General features: G+C 37.9%; 1 protein-coding gene across 1 annotated transcript in view; it reads right to left on the bottom strand.

Moving 5' to 3' along the window:
- The window catches only part of LOC125239766 (1-phosphatidylinositol 4,5-bisphosphate phosphodiesterase epsilon-1-like), a 234,420-nt gene that overhangs the window by 143,553 nt on the left and 67,736 nt on the right, over positions 1-23,131 (bottom strand). The window contains exon 5 of the mRNA XM_048147438.1: positions 1,515-1,688. Coding sequence (XP_048003395.1) covers positions 1,515-1,688 — 174 coding nt within the window. The remainder of the gene's footprint in view (positions 1-1,514; positions 1,689-23,131) is intronic.

Here is a 23,131-nt window from a genome sequence, read left to right as displayed (position 1 = left end):
TCGTGAACATCAAAGCAGTGGGCCTTCTGTACTTGTACTATTATATATTCTGGAGTTGAGATAAAACATGGAAAAATTCGCACGCATCTAGCAAGCCTCCGTGGGCACACCTCGGACACTGGCGATCAAATATATGAAAGAGGCGCGTTCCCCGCACACAGTCTAAGCTCGTGTAGGTGAACGCGTGCTATGCTTGTATGAGTGAAATATGACAGGTCGACTGTTCGCGTTTTTGACTGTGAGGTAACCGAGAGGGGGTGGGCGGCACTTTCAGCGGAGAGCGGGAGTGGCCATACTGTACGATAGTAGAGGTATTATTATACTGTGCCGTGGCTAAGCTGGCGATAGAAACGGCTCCGGCAAAACCGTGGATTTAAAAGTATTACGAAGGAGGTATTATCCCCTCTGTACACATAGTAATCATCCGACAGCAATCGTATTTTTTTAATTCCGCGCCACTCCGCCTCACTACACACATTACGCTAATTAACCGTATTCCTAACTTGTACTTTATTGTAAGACAATACGGTACACTTTTGTATGAATTTTTGGACGTATTTATACGTCCTTATGTATATCGGCTTAGAATTTTCTACTTTATTATAGGGAAGTAAAGTCTATATTTCTATGTGTTTTTACGTTGTAGTCTGAAAGGTATTTTATGTGACTGAAATAATTGTAATGGAATGAGTATTTTTAAGCGACAAATTAAGGTATTGTTTCCGTGTATAATTAATTACTTTTAAATACATGTGTGGAGTGGCTTTAATACCATTGTGTATTGTTTTCAGCCTTATTTTGTGAGGTGTACGTTAATCTGTTAGTTTGTCCGTATTTAACGGCAAAACGGAGCGACGAATCGACGTGAATTTTTAGGTGGAGATAGTTGAAGGGATGGAGAGTGACATAGGCTACTTTTTGTCTCTTTCTAACGCGAGCGAAGCCGCGGGCAAAAGCTAGGTAAAAATAAAGAAGGAAAAATGTGATTAACCTTTATTCATTGGAAAACGAGTAGGCTACAGTATTCAATATGAGTTGCTTAAATTTAAAACATAGGTACATATACCCACGCCGATATGCTCACAAGGGGTAGGCAGAGCGCTGGTGGCCTAGCAGTAACAGCGTGCGACTTTCGATCCGGAGGTCGCGGGTTCGAACCCCGGCTCGTACCAATCAGTTTTTCGGAACTTATGTGCGAAATGTCATTTGATATTTGCCAGTCGCTTTTCGGTGAAGGAAAACATCGTGAGGAAACCGAACTAATTCTAATAAGGCCTAGTTACCCTTCGGGTTGGAAGGTCAGAGGGCAGTCGCTTTCGTATTAAAACTAGTGCCTACGCCAAATCTTGGGATTAGTTGTAAAAGCTGACCCCAGGCTCCCATGAGCCGTGGCAAATGCCGGGATAACGCAAGGAGGATGATGGTAGGCAGAGCACATAAAACTGTTGAAGTTTTAGTTGGCCCTGGTACCTTCCTGGCACCCACGCCCACCCTGGCACCTTCTTTGAACTAACCTTAATTCTCGAAGGAAGGCTCCAAAGAAAGGCACCAGTCGGCACTCAGGCATAGCAAGCGCTCTTCCCAGCGCCCGCTCATATTCCGCTGAGAGCAGCGCAGCTGACAGGAAGTCCAGGGCTGGCAGCGGCTCGTCAGACACTGACGTCCAGAAGGACTTCAGTTTTGTGGATCTGGAAAGAAGAGAAGATTAAGTTAAACCAGAGTCGAGTAAATCTAACTACTTAAATCGACTAGGAGAGACCTATACGGAAAGTTTCCAGATTTCTGGAATTTTCATATATCGTCACTACTTTTAAAAAAACTTGTATCTTCGTCTGTCAATGAAAAGAAAATTGTAGTAAGTATGTATGGACTGCATATAGACTTACTGCGTTTTAACTTTGAGGAACAGCGTGAGATACGAGATTATTTAAAAGTAGTGACGATATAGGAAAACTTCGGAAACTTTCCATTCTTTGTATGGACAATTGTATGGATGGAAACTTTCCATTTCATAAATTTAAATTCCCTTTATTTTTCGTGAAACTTTCGTGAATTTTTCATGAAATTTAAGATTTTTGGAGAGTTTCCGCAACTTGCAAATCACTAGTAGGCACACCTCAGACAATTGCGACCACAGACCAACCCCTATAGACATCCATTACAAGATTTACAAGACGACTCGCGGTCACCAGCCTTACTTGTATTTGCCATGATATAAGCGCGGGCGCTCGCCGTGCCCGATCAGTAACGACCAAGTAACCGACCCGAAAGCAGCTCGTGTTTTTCGCAATAAAAAAAATTGAAAAAGGGTATTTTGATGCCTTAAAGATGTCCACCTGTAGTGTGAAATGGTGTGGAAAGGTAACAAGAAGATCAAATTTAAAAACAGACGGTATTACATTCCACAAATAAGTCATATTTATAATTTATTCAGAGCCGGCATAGGTCAACTTACACTGGCTACTTACGCGACTCCCTTTTCATCTGGCGCGACTGCCTGCCGTCCTTGAATCGACCAATCGCAGCGCGCTAAACACATTCCCCTCCCGCTCCTCGCGCCCCAAGCACTGGTGATTTGTAGCGCGCACAAAATTTACAATATTGGCACTCTATAGGAGGTTCTCTGTGATTGCGACGAAATATATGAAAGAAGCGCGTTCCTACACACACAGTCTAAGCTCGCGTAGCGCGTACATGCTCATCTGAGTGAGATTAGACAGGTCAACCGGTCGCGTTCTTGACTGGCAGTAACTGAGAGCGGGGGGCGGCACTTTCAGCCGGAAGCAGGGAGTGGCCATACTATACTCTGTCAAACAAGTCTGTCAGTAAATAAGAACAAAGAAAACTATAGGTATCCTTTTCTATAGCACCCTAAGTGCGTTTTCACATTATCCGATCCGATGTCGGACCGATATCCCATACATTACAGGCGCCATCTTGGATTTTTTCTATTGAAATCCTTCCGACATCCGATATCGGATCGGATAATGTGAAAACACACTAAAGAAAAGGATGCATATAGTTTTCTTTGTTCTTATTTACTGACAGACTTGTTTGACAGAGTATATATGATAGCATAGAGGAATAAGTAAGGGAGGAGTTGTACTCAATACATCAGTAAATGCGGGTTATTTGTATAGGCATAGTTAAAGTGACATCTAGCGACAATCACGCGTCAATCACGCGTCAATTAGCGTTAATTATCAGTACCACTACTCGATACTAGGTGTCTCAGTGTCTCGTCTGCCAACAATTTAATATTAGAACAGTTTACAACTTATATTACAAGCAGAAGGAATTGAAAACAGAATACTGATTAATACTATTCACGCCGATCGAAATGTGGCGCCATCTATGTGTGGTGTAGTGTACAGTCAACCAATTGGAACCCTAGGCCACTGTAGAACTATGTCACAGTGACGTTATAAATCAGATTGTAAGAAATCTCTTACTGCTTGTCATTTTGACATGGTTCCAATTGGTTGACTGTATGCGCGTTCTTAGGTGGTCGCATTTTAATGTATGGGATGGTATGATCTTGTTATATTTAATTTATGGTAGTGTCCACGATTATGTTCTTGCCTACTGGTCCAGTTATTACTCTTAGCTAAATTTTAGGCATCCCCATATTGCCTTAATTCGAAATGACTGTCATAAAAATATTTTGCTACTTCAAGTTATAGAACAAACATAAAAATAAGAAATCGAACAACCGTCCGGTCGAATTAAAAACCGGACCGGATCGGTTGTAATCGGTTTACGAAGCAATTTCGGTGGTGACTGCGGCAATGCAATATGTACACTAGGGATGTTGCGCTGTCGATAAATGATTATCGATAAACGGTGAAATAACTTTTTAATGATGATAACATTTGCATAAAAATATACAGATGTACCTATAAAAAGTAAGATAAAAAAACTCTATCTTATATGTCAGTATCCAGCTATTTTATTAGTACTTAGTCGGATTCTGAAATTTGACGGAAAAACGAATTTATTACATAATTAAATTTAATTAATCACGCACTCCACACAACACTCCCTTTGGTAGAATGTTAATGCATCGCCATTGATTATCTCTTTTCCGCACTTGTATCTTAATGTATCTCAATTTAGGCATATAAATTAAATATTTAATTAAACCTATAAACAAATAACTTAATTTATTACGATTGTATGTACAGTGGATCCAATTACAAAATTAATGACTCATTATAACAATATCAACTACATTTATAACCATTCTTACGAATAAAGTAGGCAATGGTCCTATAAACCGTTTTGAAATGAACATGCCATAAAGACACGTTTTATGGACGACAATTTAAAATAATGCATAGCCATAAAAACATAGCGTTTGATGAGGGCAATTAAAAGCGTGACTAGTGCCTAGAACTATTTTAAGTACTAGACTGTGGTTAGACGTATAATACCAATAATTGGCTGGTTAGTTTTATTACTGATGCTGTTAAAACTTAGTTTTATTTATGCTTTGAGAACTTGCTACATTAACTCGTACAGATCAGTCTTACTATCATTAATCTTACTTGTTCACAGTTTTTTTTGTACTTACACAAGATACATGTAACTTAAAACTTAATTTAATAAAAAACAACATAAGGCAAATAACAATTGAGAAAAGACTACTGACGAATGTGACGAATGTGATTGTCGCTAGATGTCACTTAACTATGCCTATACAAATAACCCGCATTTACTGATGCATGGAGTTACAACTCTTCCCTTACTACTTAATTCCTCTATGGTTTGAAGGTTGGCTGGTAGAGAATACGTTACAGCGTTAAGATAGCCTTTTGTACAATTAGTATTATGAATAAATTAAAATATAACAGTATTTAAAACTCTATAAATCGATAATTAAAAGCTAATCGATAACGTTCCCATCCCTATCGTGGAATTGTGCGCGCAAACTCAGCTGAAAAGGAACGATAAAAACTAAAAAGAAATATTACAACTGTTGTGTTTGGTGCAAGTCTTAAGCGGTTAGAGTATAGGGGAGCCTGGGGAGAGTTGTGACAGTTTTTATTATTTCGACTATATGAAACTCATTTTAACACAAAAAATTTCACCACACCAACACGAACAAAATACTGACTAACTGACTGACTAAAAAAAAACATCAAACTAAATAAAATCCAGCAATTCATTCAATATTGGCTGGTAGAATTTACCTATAAATAATTATTTTGAATCATAAAAGCATTCAGCTCAAGGCATCAAGATAAAATTTGTATAAAATTACTTTGCACTCTTGTGGATAAAATGCAATTTTGCTATCCGTTTTTGAATAGCAACATTGAACTTTACCAATTGATGTGGTGAAATAATTATTTGTTTTACAAAGAGGCAAAGTTGTTGTTTAACCGCACGTGCCAGTATTGATATTCGAGCCAGCGAGAAATTCCAAATGAGCGTTGCGAGAGTTTCAAGGCACGTAGGTTAAACAAATTTTGCCACAGAGTAAAACACAAAATTGTTCACTACACCAACACGAGGAAAATATTAACTGTAAAACATGAAACTAGGTTTGCTATTTTCAAACTTTGCTATTTGAAATAGAAAAGAGAAAAACTTATTTATTTTCACCACACCAATTGGTAAAAGCTTTTTATACTTCCTAAACGAATGACAAAGTTGCGCAAGAGTGCAAAATAATTTCATACAAATTTTAACTTGATGACCAAAGCTGGCTCGTAGAATTGACGAATAAATGATGATTTTAAATCATAAATGTCAAAATATGTATGAATTTAATTTAGATTAGATTTAGATTTCTTTAAGTATTTCATGATAAAAATATACTATATTTGTTACATGCCAAAGTTATGTTTATCTTCTCATCATGATTGTCAAAAATTACATTATAAATTGAAAATAATAAAATATTTTATACTATCATACGCAACTATGGGAACAAATCAAATTATTTTAACGAATATTTTGATTTGTTTTTCTAAGTACTATATATAAATTAAAAGACGCCTAGTCTTACAAAGGTGACGTCAAACAGCTTCCGCTGTGAGGGGGTGGCCTAGAGGTTCATGGCGTTAGCCCAGATTGCTAAAGACGGTGGTGTTCGCCATTTTTTTATTCGATTTTTTTTATACTATCATGTTTTATAGTTAATACTTTCCTAGTGTTGTGCATCTGTGTTATAATCAATGAGATTTTTTAAGTCAATGATTTTTACTAGCTTACAAAAATCGCTTTTCGCTCATCCCAAACAGCCACTCACCACTATTTACTACGTTGTATTTTTTCCCAAGTTAACTATGCATTGAAATATCCAATGTATTTCATATTGTACTGAATATCGGAACTGTTTTGATTTGAATTTATTCGAGCTGCATAGTTTTAGATTGTTAGTTTAGGAATTAATACATTGTTTTTATTTGCGTTGGTATTTGATTAGTTATCCTTACGGGAAAGTGTGTGTCTGTTTGTTTGTCTTTCACGACAAAACGGAGCGACGAATTGACGTGATTTTTTAAGTGGAGATAGTTGAAGGGATGGAGAGTGACATAGGCTACTTTTTGTCTCTTTATAACCCCGTACTACCCTAAAATGGAGGGTGGTTTTTTGTATGGAACATTTCACAATTTTAGAATTTAACGCGAGCGAAGCCGCGGGCATAAGCTAGTATGTCTATAATATTTTACGTCATTCATGTTCTTAAAAAAAAAACCTAACTTTAAGGGCCAGTTGCATCAACCACATTTGACAGACACATCATCGTCACGCAGCAGATGTCTATGAAACTTCCCATACAATAAAATTTTACGAACGCTTTAACGGTGACAGACGGTTTGATGCAACCGGCCCTAATTGTTATTAAGTTGTATCGCCATGTCTGTCTGTCCGTCCGTCCGTCCGTCCGTCCGCGGATAATCTCAGTGACCGTTAGCACGAGAAAGCTGAGCTTTGGTGCCAATATGTATATCAATCACGCCGACAAAGTGCAAAAATAAAAAGTGGAAAAATATGTTTTATTAGGGTACCCCCCCTACACGTAAAGTGGTTTTTTTTTTTTTTCAACCCTAACGTGTGATATATTGTTGGATAGGTATTAAAAAATTAATAGGGGTTTATTACAATAATTTTTTGATATTCTTAATATTTTTGGAAATAATCGCTCCAAAAGGTAAAAAAATTGCGTCCCCCCCCCCCTCTAACTTTTGAACCATAAGTTTAAAAAATACGAAAAAAATCACAAAGGTAGAATTTTATAAATAGGAAAAATATTTTGAACTTGATAGGTTGAACAGTTTTTGAAAAAAAAATACGGAAAACTACGGTTACCGGTTTTTTAGTATATGTACGGTTTTAAGTATCTGGCCCCGTATCCGAATAGAATTTCTGCAACGCCGAATACCGCAGAAATGCAATCTATCTCTATCGCTCTTGCGTATTGGCGCGACAAAGCCAGACTACCTTTCGCGGCGTTTCGTTTTCGTTTCGCGTCGTAGAAATGTCATTCGGATACGGGGCCAGGCTGCATTTCTATGGCGTTTCGCGTCGCTGAAATGTAAAAACGCAACGCAAACGCTGAGATATAAATAAATAAACATTGGGAGACACCTTACACAGAACCTAGCCCCAAACTAAGCAAAGCTTGTACTATGAGTGCTAGGCGACAATATACATACTTAGATAGATAAATACATTTATTTCATTTTATTTCAAATACTTACACAGTATGACAGTAAAAACCAAAGCACTGAGTAACTAAAATACATAAAAACATAACAAATAAACACATCAAAGTAAGAAAAAATCAACACATTTTTTTAAAAATAATAAATGGGCTTACTCTTGGCCACAGACTAGCCAAAGGCAAAGACGTGGCCTACGATGGAGTGAGCTCGCCCAGAAGATGCCTGTTCACTCTTGATTTGAAGGTTGCCGGGTTATATGAGCTCGGAAATATAGCCGCCGGCAAGGAATTCCACTCCTTGGCAGTGCGCATAATCAACTTATCTAACACATTATCTAGATTTAGGTGACAACGTAACGTCGAGGCTTCGTTGCGTCGTCCGTCCGGGCGTAGAATTCGGCAGTTTGACTTATATATGTCGCAGTAAGATAGATAAAACCGTTATATAGTTATAACCCTAGGAATATAATTATACGTCGTAACATAGTTAAACGAAAGCGATTAATTGCTATCTTACTAGGAATATAACTAGAATACGTTACTAGTTTAGTCAAATAGTTATATGACTGGATTCAGTCTAGTGAAATGATTGTAGGCAGGAGTGCGGCGGTGCGGCAGAGGTATAGTTATAACCCTAGGGATATAATTATATGCCGTAACATAGCTAATCAAAAGCGATTCATAACCATCTTACTAGGAATATAATTATAATACGGTAGGTACTAGTTTAGTTATATAATTATATCACTGGATTAAACTTAGTCTAGGGATATAATTATAATACGTCTCTAAGTGGGACTGGAACCAGGAGTCCCGGTTCTTTATAGTTCTATACCAAAAAAAAATCAAAAGGAACCCTTATGTCGCGACTCTGTCCATCCGTCTGTGTGTTTAGAGAGAATAAGCACATTGAATTGGAAATAATTAACAAATTCTTGCCCTAAACAATTCTTCACTGTGGTTTGTTTGTCTAACGCATATAATTATATCCCTAGGGTTATAACTATACCTCCGCCGCACCGCCACACTCCTGTCTACAATCATTTCACTAAACTGAATCCAGTCATATAACTATTTGACTAAACTAGTAACGTATTATAGTTATTTTCCTAGTAAGATAGCAATAAATCGCTTTCGTTTAACTATGTTACGACATATAATTATATCCCTAGGGTTATAACTATATAACGGCTTTATCTATCTTACTGCGACATATACATACATATAAAAACGCAAAGGAAGCCTCACAAAAATGTGCAAATACTCTGCTAAACAGCAATAAGTATGCGTTTGGCAAATCGCAGTTTTTTATTCCAAAACTTTTCGTTAACGTAGCGCCACCATGAAACATAAATCCTTATCTGTACCCTTACCATGAGCATAGATTAAATATAATTAGATCATACCATCCCATACATTAAAATGCGACCGCCTAAAAACGCGCATACACTACACCACACATAGATGGCGCCACAAAAAAAATGTCTTCTAGCTTGCGATTACACTCGTAGAAGGCGTCAAGTGACACTTCACGCCAATCTACAAAATATTAATAATCGATGGCAACAAGGCATTTTTGTGGCACCATCTATGTGTGGTGTAGTGTATGCGCGTTCTTAGGCGGTCGCATTTTAATGTATGGGTTGGTATGATCTTATATTTTAATCTTTGGTTAATTAAGTGGTTGGCGCAAGTGGGCCTAAGAGTAGTACTTGAGTAGTTTCATGTGCTCTGCTTACCCATTTTAGGAGTACAAGAGTTTCGCACCAATTTATTTACAGAGAACAAGATTCAAATTAAAAAGAGTTTATTTATTTATACTACGTCGGTGGCAAACAAGTATACGGTCCGCCTGATGGAAAGCGGTCACCGTAACCTATGGACGCCTGCAACTCAAGAAGTTTATGTATGTATGTGTATTTATTCCACGTCCATGGTAAGGGTAAAATCGTCTAAAAATATCGCTTTTCTGAATCTGTGCGTAAAGGCGGTGTTGGGTACCTTACAAATGGCTGCGCCGTGCCTTGCGTACGTAAAACGGTACTACGCACTGTGCGGAAAAACGAGCGTTTTTGAAGAGCGTACAGCCATCTTAAAGACCAGTGTGCGTAGCCGAAATCGTTTGGGCATTCGGCTACGCACACTGGCCAGGGTACGAAACGAAACGCTCGTAGATATCTATCTCTATCGCTCTTGCGTATTGGCGCGACAGTGCCAGACTACCTTTCGCGGCGTTGAGTTTTCGTTTCGCGTCGCAAAAATGGCGGGGGGTGCATTCTGACCTCCAACTCTTCTGGTGTTTCGGGTGTGTTGGCGGCAGTATGGCTTACCGTCAGGCGACCTGCTCGTTTGCCTCACATCGCATAAAAAAAACAGAAAAATGTCACAATCGCTTACAATTCGTAAGCGTATCGTAGCTAGCTTTCTCTATCGCTCTTCTGTAGTGGTGTGACAGAGTCAGACTGCATTTCAATTGCCCCAGTAGCATCAATGATTGCCACATCGGCTAGGCTGGCAATATCTTAGATTCTACCAGTCAGCATAAGACATAAAGTTCCCTCAATTGCTCAAAGGTTAACTGGAAGAGATCCCTTAAAGGGATAAGTTCGCCTTTGTACTTATAATAAGCTCTTTTTCCTGTGTGTTGTATTATTTTCTGGTACAATAAAGTGTTTTACTACTACTACTACTACTACTACTACTAAAGTTAAAATGTGAGTGTGCACGCAAAACGTCTCACTTTGTAGATTGCTATAAAGCCGCTTTGTGAGTTTATTCATATAAACACAAGTAAATCTCGCCTTAATGGTAATCGACAAAGTGGGACGTTTTACTAAACACACTCACAATTTTTTATGAAATTACTTTGTACTTTTGTCGATAAAATACAACTTTGCTATCTGTTTTCGAAGAATCAGGAAAGCCTTTACCAGTTGGCGTGGTGAATAATAAATATAATAATAGATGATTTTAAATAATTTCAATGCATGGAATTTTATAACACTTTAAAAAATCTACAGTCATGTATCTCCGTAAAAACGTGTGATTAAAAAACGGCGTTTTTTGACAGACGCGCGCCAATAAACGCAGCGTTTTCTCACAGTAGCTTAAAAAGTTTCCCAAACGGAATAAATTTTGGCCATTTGGCGAATAGGTGCCAATCGTGGATAAGAACTTTGTTTTTCATTAAAATAACATTATTAAGTTGGAAATTCGGAAATTGGCTGAGTTGGAGAAGTATTACTGATAGTCTGAATAATATTAAGTTTTGCGGCTGAAAGTTGTGATGTTTGAATAAAAATGTCCTAATAGTGTAAATTTATAGCTAGAAGTTTTTGGTGTGGTAATATTTTTAACCACCGACGCAAAAACGACGGGGTGTTATAAGTTTGACGTGTCTGTCTGACGGTTTGTCTGTGTGTGAGTCTGTCTGTGGCATCGTAGCTCCCGAACGGATGAACCGATTTAGATTATTTTTTTTGAATGCTGAGTTAGTTTAGTCGGGAGTGTTCTTAGCCATGTTTCATGAAAGTCGATCCACTATGTCGGGGCTTTTATCAAAATTTTAATTTCGTGGTTGGGTTATAATTAAATATACTAAATAATTTAAAATAAAAAAAACCGACATAGTGGACCGGTTTTCATGAAACATGGCTAAGAACACTCCCGACTAACTCAGCTTTCAGGCAAAAGAAACTAAATCCATATCGGTTCATCCGTTCGGGAGCTATGATGCCACAGACAGAGACACACACAGCCAGACAAAAAAACAGACACACACACAGACAGACACGTCAAACTTATAACAACCCTTCGGTTTTGCGTGGGGGGTTAATAAAAAGAACCTTTTCTCAAACATGCAATGAAATATTGTCTTTACGTTCCTTAAAATGGGCTGGGAAATATCGCTTTTTGGGCGCAACAACTCGAGAGGACTGTTAAGGGATTTCATATTATTTTTTAGGCCTAGGCCTGCAAAGTAACTTTTTTTTATAAAATATTGTCCTTTAGAGCATTTCATTTCATTTATTTGCCATAAATTGTATTAGCATTTTTTTTTTATTTCATTGTATGTTTGAGAAAAGCACTATACATGCCTCGGCGTGAAAACGGATTCCCGGCCTCGTATCCCTCTATCCGGTATATCCCACTTGGCCGGAAATCCTCATTTTCCCGGCCTCTGATGTAATGTACTATTAAATATTTAATGTTTTTCAAAATTCGAATCAGGCCACATAACAGAAAGCAATAAGAGCTTGAGAGTAAGCGTGAAATTGAACTGAGATTTCTGCGAACTACCCTCATATCCTTTAATTCATAAATTTCTGAGAACTACCCACATATCTTTTAATTCATCTCACGTGTTAATATGAAGGGATTAAACGCACCTATTGTGAATGGGAAGCTTTTTGAAAAGAAGTTTTAATATATGAACGTCAAAGGCAATTCATATAATACGCTAGTTTCCATAGTCAAATCAGTTTCTTGTTAATTTCGAAATGTCATTTGACTGGGGTACCTCCGCCTTACAGAAGACCGCAACTAAATAGCACTAGAGTCTAGACCCTACTCATAGTGTTGTGTTCCTGTTGGTGAGTAAGGCTGCCAGGGCTCAACGAGGGTGCGGTGTGCTGATGACGGGAGGACTTACGGAACTAACTTGTTCTGTCTATTGTCCTTTGAGTCGTCGGCAACCCGAACCCTCCTTAGAACTTGTACACTCCTTTTTGCTGTGTACTTAACACAGCAAAAGGGAGTGTATATACAAGTTTCTAATGGGGTGGCAACGCGCATGTGACACTGTTTGAGTTGCAGGCGTCCATAGGTTACGGTGACCGCTTTACATCAGGCGGGTCGTATGCTTGTTTGCCACCGACGTAGTATAAAAAAAAAAAGAACGTCAAAGGCAATTCATATAATACGCTAGTTTCCATAGTCAAATCAGTTTCTTGTTAAATTTCGAAATGTCATTTGAAATATCAGGGTGGCTAGCCGAATGGCACAATCGCTCACGAAACGCTCACGAAACGAAGCGCTAGTAGATATCTATCTCTATCGCGCTTGCGTATTGGCGCGACAGAGCCAGCGGCGTATCGCTTTCGTTTGGCGTCGGAGAAATGCCATTCGGCTACGGGGCCTGACACTTTTCGGTGAAGAAAACATCGTGAAACAAAATTAAAATTTTGAAAAAACCCCCGACCGCGACCTAGTGGACCGATTTTCATGAAATATAGCTAAGAACACTCCCGACTAACTCAGTTTTCAGACAAAAAAAACTAAATCTAAATCGGTTCATCCGTTCGGGAGCTACGGTGCCACAGACAGACACACACATAGACAGACAAACAGACAGACAGACAGACAGACAGACAGACACGTCAAACTTATAACACCCCTTCGTTTTTGCGTCGGGGGTTAAAAACAGGACTAGTTCCAAATAAGACCTAGTTGCCCTCTGTGTTAGAAGGTCCGATGACAGTTGCTTCGTAAGAACTAGTGCCTACGCCAAATCATGGGATTGGTTGAAAAGGCAAATCCCAGGAGCGGTGGCAAATGCCTGTAAAACGCAAGGAGGATGAGACAGCTTCTTGAAACTATATGGTATATAAAAAAAAAAAAAATTAAAAAAATATGGTATTTGTCTTGATTGAACTTGTAAAAGTTCAATATATTACACTTTTGCACCCTCACAGTATATTTTTAACCCCCGACGCAAAAATAACGGGTTATTATAAGTTTGACGTGTCTGTCTGTCTGTGTGTGTGTCTGTCTGTGGCATCGTAGCGCCCGAGCGGATGAACCGATTTAGATTTAGTTTTTTTTTGTCTGAAAGCTGAGTTAGTCGCGAGTGTTCTTAGCCATGTTTCATGAAAATCGGTCTACTATGTCGCGGTCGGGGTTTTTTTTTCATAATTTTAATTTTTTTACAAAATTGATGTCATCAAATACTTGGCCCGTTTAATAGCCATGTCACAACACGAGTTGAATTAAGCCCTTGACCTTATTCAACTCTGTGACGAAGGGCGCAGTAAATTGGTTTATGCTATACTCTCTACGCTATTAGATGTAGCACTGCATACGAGAAAATTAGGTTAACAAGATAGCAATTATATACTATAACCTAACCACAAAATCTAAATAAAAAAAACCGGCCAAGAGCGTGTCGGGCCACGCTCAGTGTGGGGTTTAGGAGCGATTATTTCCGAAAATATTAATATTATCAAAAAAACGATTTTAGTAAACCCTTATTCATTTTTAAATACGTATCCCACAATATATCACACGTTGGGGTTGGAATGAAAAAAAAAAATCAGTTCCCACTTTATATGTAGGGGGGGGGGGGGTACCATAACAAAACATTTTTTTCCACTTTTTATTTTACCACTTTGTTGGTGTGATTGATTACATATTGGTACCAAATTTCAGCTTACTAGTGCTAACGGTTACTGAGATTTTCCGCGGACGGACGGACGGACGGACAGACAGACATGGCGAAACTATAAGGTTTCCTAGTTGACTACGGAACCCTAGAAACGGCCAAGAGCGTGTCGAGCCACGCTCAGTGTAGGGTTCCGTAGTTTTCCGTATTTTTCTCAAAAACTACTCAACCTATCAAGTCCATAACAATTTTCCTTGAAATTCTATATAAAGTTCTACTTTTGTGATTTTTTCATATTTTTGAAACATACTTATGGTTCAAAAGTTAGAGGGGGGGGACACACCTTTGTTTTCTCTATATTAATATTATTTAAAAATGATTTTAGTAAACCCTTATTCATTTTTAAATACCTATCCAACAATATATCACACGTGGGATTTGAAAAAAAGAAAATCAGTCCCCACTTTACATGTGGGGGGGCGGGGGAGTACCATTTTACCACGTTGTCTGCGTGATTGATATACATATTGGTACTAAATTTCAGCTTTCTAGTGCTAACGGTCACTGACATTATCAGCGGACGGACGGACGGACAGACAGACATGGCGAAACTATAAGGGTTCCTAGTTAACTATTACGGAACCCTAAAAATAGGTACCTACTCCCGACATATTCAGCTTTCAAATAAAAAACGTGACTTTTTATGGGGTAAGTAATACGAGATATAAGAACGTATCGTATATTACTTATAACATATACGCTCACTTTGTATAAGCTTGTTCAGCATAACGTTCACTGGACATAATGCTCAGAATCGATAATAGCAAATCATCTAATTTCGAAGTGAATAATGTTTATTCTCTGTAATATCAGTGTAAATAAAGATTAATGTATATAACGTTCGGGATGCCTAATATTTATATCATAAGTATATTAATCAATTATTCTAAAATCAAAAGGTGTAATGTTGTTAATATCTAAGATCTATGTTTATAACGTTTAGGATATCTAATATTAATAACATATGTTCATTCTGTGTCTAAGATTTGAAATGCATAATAACCTAACATAAACCTACTTTCTTAGCTACAGTTTTGTGTGGGGGTCGCAGGTCTAACCTAACCTAAACCTACTTTCTTAGCAACAGTTTTGTGTGGGGGTCGCAGTTCTAACCTAACCTAAACCTACTTTCTTAGCAACAGTTTTGTGTGGGGGTCGCAGTTCTAACCTAACCTAAACCTACTTTCTTAGCAACAGTTTTGTGTGGGGGTCGCAGTTCTAACCTAACCTAAACATACTTTCTTAGCAACAGTTTTGTGTGGGGGTCGCAGTTCTAACCTAACCTAAACCTACTTTCTTAGAAACAGTTTTGTATGGGGGTCGCAGTTCCAACCTAACCTAAACCTACTTTCTCAGCAACAGTTTTGTGTGGGGGTCGCAGTTCTAACCTAACCTAAACCTACTTTCTTAGCAACAGTTAAATGTTATATATGGAGAACGGTATGGTATATAAACTGATATTATTTATGGTGGACGGTATACTTACTGTATGGTATATAAACTGAAATTAGCTAATGTAAACGTTATATTAAGAAATGTTATGCATGGTGAACGGTATACGTAGTGTATGGTATATAAACTGAAATTAAGTAATGTAAACGTTATATTAAGAAACGTTATGTAAAACTAATATTATTGCAATTCAGCGTTATTTCTTACAAAAGTATTGATGTTGGTGTTATATCTAACGTTCATTATTGCTGCTGAATGTTAGTAACATGAAATTATATATTAACGTTATATCTCGTGGGACGCACCCCTTTTTATGTGGAGATACTTGAAGGGATGGAGAGAGACATGGATTACTTTTTGTCTCTTCCCAACCCCCCACTTCACTAAAATGGGGGATGGAAGTTTATATGGATTTCTGCCATTTCGAGTTTAACGCGAGCGAAGCCGCTGGCAAAAGCTAGTCCATACTAATATTATAAAACGGGAAAGTGTGTGTGTGTGTGTCTGTTTGTTTGTCCGTCTTTCACGGCAAAACGGAGCGATGAATTGACGTGATTTTTATGTGGAGATAGTTGAAGGGATGGAGAGTGACATAGGCTACTTTTTGTCTCTTTCTAACTCGATCCTCTTTGATAACGTAATAGAGGCCGGCAAAAGCTTCATTACGATACTAATTAAGAGATTGCTCTGAAATGAGACACTTAATTACAGTTCTAGTAACTTTATTATGTTTGTTTATAGTAATATTACTTATTTATATGGTAATAATTAGTAATATTACCTATTTGTATGCTATAGAAGTCTTATATAATACAAAGCATTTATTCATGGTAAACACACATAAAAAATATAAACAAATGGTTATAAAAATACAGTATAAATATTGTTTACCACGAAATGGTCCCGCCTCAGCATATTGCTAACCATAAGGTCAGCGCTGATCTTCCGTCGAGACCATTTGTGGGCCACGGACGCAAGTTTTCTAATATTATTTATTTACTTGCTATATTTTTTGTAGAGTATTACTAAAAGTATGTACTTACTTAGTAATAATCTACAGAAAAATACAGCTAAGAAAGCTTTATAAGATCTAATGCAAGGTACAGCGGGACAAATCTCGTCTGGGGGGCAATTGTAACTGATCCATTTTTGCATTTACACTGTGATGTTGAGTTCTACATGTATCTTCTGAACACGCCTACCATATACAACCGGTAGACACTCTATATAATAATTAAAGATCGTTATCAGCGTGCTGTATTGGTGGCAGAGTATGGTTGGCAAAAAAACAAATACACAAGTATTTAAAACATTATTTACTTAACAAATTATGTAATATACACATATTTTTAATTATTTATCTAAATTACATTGAATAAATAACTAAAATTTGTTCAACAGATTTGGCTTCGTGCACTACTTTTGACTTGAACTGGGTACTTGAATAACAATAATATGTCTACACTTCGCGTCATGTATTTTTATGACATAATTAATGTCATTTACGTACCTATATTGTTTTAAAAATACATAGTTCATCGGAAAAGGCTTTGTACCGTAGAGGTGTAATCCTAAGAAGGTAGGTATTTATTTTGTACTTAAGAACAAAGTGAATATTTAAATGTAAGTATTTGTTTTTTTTGCCAACCGTACCGTTTGCCACGAAAAGTGCACCTTGATAACGATCTCTAATAATAATGCAAACATTGTAAAACATGGTAATATTTTTTTTTGCAAAAAATATATTTTTGGCACAAGCTTTTATCGCCAACGGTACCTTTGTAAATAATAATACCTAGAGCATTTCTTTTTTTTTGCCACTTTTATGAAGTGTGATATTTTTGAAAAAAAAATATGCTATTTCTACTCAGAATTACTAGCTTTTTCAATCCTAGTAGTAAAAAAAATTGTCCCATACGATTTTTCTTATTTTGTTACCATTTCCCGTACATGTTGTATGGGGTAACAAAAGAGGAAAGTAACAAAAATGTATGGAAATTTTGGGACACTTTTTGTCTCCCAGTGAGATTGAAAGTACTCGTGATTCTGAGTACAATTGACCTAAAATTACCTAAAACAATCAAAATTTTTTTATTGGCAAAAAAAAAAGAAATGCTCAATAAATATTGACTCTTACACAGATTGACTGAGTCCCACGGTAAGCTTAAGAAGGCTTGTGTTGTGGGTACTCAGACAACGATATATATAATATACTAGCTTTTACCCGCGGCTTCGCCCGCGTAATAAAAGTATTCTTATTGAAACGTTTACAAAATATAAGATTTTCATTTGGATCCGTAGGTTTCTTTGTAGGTACATCTGTCCGCGATTATTTCGATTAAGGTAAAGCGGGGCAATTCTCGACTGGGGGGCCATTGTAATGATCTATTTGCTGTACGGTCAGCCAAGAAAGTGGTTTACTTTAGTTTAGTGGTTTGATCGAAAAGTGGTAAACCACTTTTTTGGCTGACTGTACCTTACACATATTACTATTGTTTTAAAAGAAATTCTTGCAATGATTGTAGAATTGTTACACAGCGACCACAGCGTAGGTAGTAGGTACGAATATGTATGTATTTTACCTATATAAATATTTATACTGGGGAAACTTCATACAACCCACATAGCCAGTATCTCGACGCTATGGTCGGTAGGGTAAAAGGTACTTCCTTGCATTATCGCTTACAATTTTTTCCATTTTGCTTATACTATTGCAAACGTAAACATATAAAAGGCAAGCAAACAACGATCTTCTTACAGCACATTAAATGTAATGGTTATTACGGAGGCAGGATACTCGCCGATGCCTACTTATTAATCCCTTCCCACTGAGCCACCTGCATTTTACACTGCCTAGATATCGATTGCCGACCGATTATTCCGACCCCATGCAATCCCTATTCTTATCCTCGTCCCTATCTCTATTCTTGTCCCCGTCCCCGTCCCCGTCCTGTCCCTGTCCCCGTCCCTCCCCTATCACTATCCCCGTCCCCGTCCCCTATTCCTATCCCTATTTCTATCCCTATCCCTATCCCTATCCCTATCCCTATCCCTATCCCTATCCCTATCCCTATCCCTATCCCTATCCCTATCCCTATCCCTATCCCTATCCCTATCCCTATCCCTATCCCTATCCCTATCCCTATCCCTATCCCTATCCCTATCCCTATCCCTATCCCTATCCCTATCCCTATCCCTATCCCTATCCCTATCCCTATCCCTATCCCTATCCCTATCCCTATCCTATCCCTATCCCTATCCCTATCCCTATCCCTATCCCTATCCCTATCCCTATCCCTATCCCTATCCCTATCCCTATCCCTATCCCTATCCCTATCCCTATCCCTATCCCTATCCCTATCCCTATCCCTATCCCTATCCCTATCCCTATCCCTATCCCTATCCCTATCCCTATCCCTATCCCTATCCCTATCCCTAACCCTAACCCTATCCCGTTCCTGTCCCTGTCCCTGTCCCTGTCCTTGCCCCTGTCAAATTATCATGCTAGGAGGTGAACTTTAAAAAATCCTTTCTTAGTGCTCCTCTAAGGAACTTCCGTGTCAATTTGAAATCTCTTGAACCAGAAGTAAAGATAAAAACTATACCTATAGTTATGGCTATTTTGGAGATTTTAACCCCATTGCACAACAACAGGGGAGAAAATTTCTTTTCCACCTCATTAGATTTTAAAATCGTTGTATTTATCGTGATCAGCGACCCGATAAACCATAAAAACGATGCCCATATTGTGTTTTTTTGACTTTACCCCCTTTGCACCCCTTTAGGGGTCAAATTTTCAAAAAACCTGAAACATGTATTTAGTCATATGTCTTTAGGAATCCTCCTGTGAAGTTTCGAATAAAATAGTCAAACTAATCTTGTTTCCCCATACAAACTTTGAACCCCCATTTGACCCCCTAGGAGGCGAATTTTGAAAAATCCTTTTTCAGTGCTTCTCTACACTATATAAGGAACCTACATGCTAAATTTGACATCTCTAGGATCAGCGGTTTCGGCTGTGCGTTGATATGTCAGTCAGTCAATATCTTCTTTTATATATTTTTTTGATATTTAAACCCCATTGCACCACAACAGGGGAGAAGGTATTTCACTTCCGCCTCGTTAGATTTTAAAAACGTTGTATTTATCGTGATCAGCGACCCGATAAACCATAAAAACGATACCCATATTGATTTTTAGACTTTATCACCCCCTTTTCACCCTTTTAGGGGTTAAATTTTCAAAAAACCTGAAACACGTATTCAGTCATATGTCTTAAGGAATCTTCCTGTGAAGTTTCGAATAAAATAGTCAAACTAATCTTGTTTCCCCATACAAACTTTGAACCCCCATTTGACCCCCTTAGGAGGTGAATTTTGGAAAATCCTTTCTTAGTGCTCCTCTACACTATATAAGGAACCTACGTGCCAAATTTGAAATCTCTAGGACCAGCGGTTTTGGCTGTGCGTTGATATGTCAGTCAGTCAGCTTCTTCTTTTATATATTTAGATAAATACTTATATACATAGAAAACATCCATGAGTCAGGAACAAATATCTGTGATCATCACACTAATAAATGCCCTTACCGGGATTCGAACCCGGGACCGCGGCGTAACAGGCAGGGTCACTACCGACTGCGAACGGTCGTCAATAGGTCCAGGAAACATGAAAATTGGTTCACTTTCTGTGAAACTCTGTCAGTTTCTGTGAAACCCTGACAGGAAGCAGTGATCGAGCGGACGGAAGTTATTCGTTCTCGTATTGTAAATGATTGGAGAAGGGTTGCGGATGAAAGCTTGGACGGACAGGGAATCCGTGGAGTCGAAATCATTTTTAAATTATGTTTAACTGAACTATTAGGACTATCGGAGGGTTAAAATAATTGAGTCAGGCGTCACCTTGTGGAAAGCCGTATAGTCAACCAATTTGAATCATAGGCCACTGTAGAACCTTTGCACAGTAAACGTTAATGTGACTTCTTATGGCAAATAGAACATTGTTTAAATGAGACAGGGTTCTAGAGTGGCCTAGGATTCAAATTGGTTGACTGTACCTACTAATTAAAAATTTAAATAAACAAATTCACACCTCCGGCAGGACTCGAACGTGCGACTTCTGGCCTAATTGTTCTTTTATTTTAAAAATATGTATATTACTCGCAGACGTTTCTGCATGATAAAAAACAATTTTACTTAATATTTATTTATCCACATGTATGTTTATGTATGTTAAATGTTTAGTCTATATTGTGCGATAAGTTTATTTTCAGTACATTGTACATGGTGTTTTTTTCACGCACTAGTGCGAGAAGTGGTTCATTATATGGCAGGTCAAAACTTCGAAGTGCCATCTGTACTGAAAAACGTCGTACGATACACGTGCGAAAAGGAAATTCGAAACGAGTGGCGATAAATTAAAACACGACCGAAGGGAGTGTTTTAAATCGACACTTCCTTTTTTACGCACTTGTATCGTAATGTACTATTCTTCGAATTTGCTGGCACCTATTGACATTATGTAAATTTATCAATTTCAGCTACCTTAAGGTTGTCTGGAAGAAATCGCTCTTTAGCGATAAGACCGCCTGTTGTTTACCTTTGTTCGTGTTGCTTCCTTGTTTTGTATTGTTATATTTTATCAAGGTGTGCAATAAAGAGTATTGTATTGTATTGTATTGTATTGTATTGTATTGTATTGTATTGTATTGTATTGTATTGTATTGTATTGTATTGTATTGTATTGTATTGTATGTAGCTACCATACACGAAAGAAAAAGCGACACTGGTGGCCGAGCCGGGATCGAACCTGGGTTTTCATGCTTATGCGGCTAATGTTGTAACCTTTATAAATAGATCTACTATACGAATACACACATTGTACGCGCTTAGAGCTAGTCAAAGGCTTTTTAGACATAACATACACTCGAGAATTTTTGATTTGTACCTGAGTAGTTTTTTTTTTGCCAAAAAAAAAATTTGATTGTTTTAGGGGATTTTAGGTCAATTGTACTCAGAATCACGAGTACTTTCAATCTCTGCTCACTGGGAGACAAAAAGTGTCCCAGAATGTCCATACATTTTTGTAACTTTCCTCTTTTGTTACCCCATACAACATGTACGGAAAATCGTAACAAAATAAGAAAAAATCGTATGGGATAATTTTTTTAACTACTATGATTGAAACAGCTAGTAATTCTGAGTAGAAATAGCATTTTTTTTTCAAAAATATCACACTTCATAAAAGTGGCAAAAAAAAAAAAGAAATGCTCACCTATGATATAAACTGAAATAAATATCATATACAAAAAAAAATTACCAAGGCCTCCAAGTTTCCAACGCTGGATACGAACCAGCGTACTCTGTTATAGCCACAGAGGCCTGAAACCACTCGGCCAACTGGTCACGGTGGCAAGGGTCGAAATTTCCTACTGTATGACGGCCCAGCCAGGCAGCCATACGTGTGAATGAAAAGTCCCATCGCTGTGTCTCGTTCTAATGTATGGCCGCCGCTCACCGCTGTCGCGCTTAGACCAATGTCGTGGCCGGGCCGTGACGCAAGTTTTAATGTAGGTAAGTGTTTTTAGTATTTTTTTTTTATGTTGTTCAATAAATGTACCTAGTTATGTTTATTTATTGGGGATTCTTAAAAAAAAACATTCAATAAAATTCCTTGTAGTTTATTTGTGATAATATAATAATTTTTACCTATAAACGTATAGAGAAGAAGTGTGGAATGGATGTAGATGTGGTGACAAAGATTGAGATGGGTATGTTAAGGTGGTTCGGGCATGTAGAGAGGATGGATGAGAGGAGAGTAACGAAGAAAGTATATGAAAAAAGAGTGGAAGGGTCAGTTGGAAGTGGAAGACCTAGGCGAACTTTTCTTGTTCAAATCGGGGAAATATTGCAAAAAGGCCGTCAGAAGTACTCGAAACCGACGAGCGTGTATGAGAAACGTTATGAAAGTGTGTGAAGCGAAAGTGATTTGTCAGGATCGTAGTAAATGGAAATCCGTGATCTCTGCCTACCCCTCTGGGAAACAGGCGTGATTGTATGTATGTATGTATGTATGTATGTACAAACGTATACAAATTAAATAAAATGTTTACCTCTGAAAACCCGATGATTGGTATCCAACAATGAACGAACGGAAGTTATTAGACGCATTGTGAATGATTGGCAACCCTACCCGGGTTGAAAGGTAGAACAGGGAATGCATAGAGTTGCTGTTGAATATATACTATTTTTTATACTACGTCGGTGGCAAACAGGCATGTGGTCTTCCGTGTGGTGACGGGTTAAGAATTTCACCACCCCCTTTCTTCCCGTGGGTGTCGTAGAAGGCGACTGTGGGATATGGGGTAAATTGTGGCGTAGGCGAGAGGCTGGCAACCTGTCACTGCAATGTCACAGTTTCGTTTTCTTTCAACCCCTTATTTGCCAAGAGTGGCTCTGTAACTTTAGCAGTTTCATGTGCTCTGCTTATATGGGAAACAGGCGTGATTGTATGTATGTATGAAATTTGTTTTGTGTTCCTGAGTAACTGTATCTTTACCTAACCTAG

Source organism: Leguminivora glycinivorella, chromosome 26, assembly GCF_023078275.1.
Source record: "Leguminivora glycinivorella isolate SPB_JAAS2020 chromosome 26, LegGlyc_1.1, whole genome shotgun sequence".
Classification (NCBI taxonomy): Eukaryota; Metazoa; Arthropoda; class Insecta; order Lepidoptera; family Tortricidae; genus Leguminivora; species Leguminivora glycinivorella.
The sequence above is the reverse complement of the archived record's forward strand: the minus strand, read 5'-3'. Positions and strand labels throughout refer to the sequence as shown.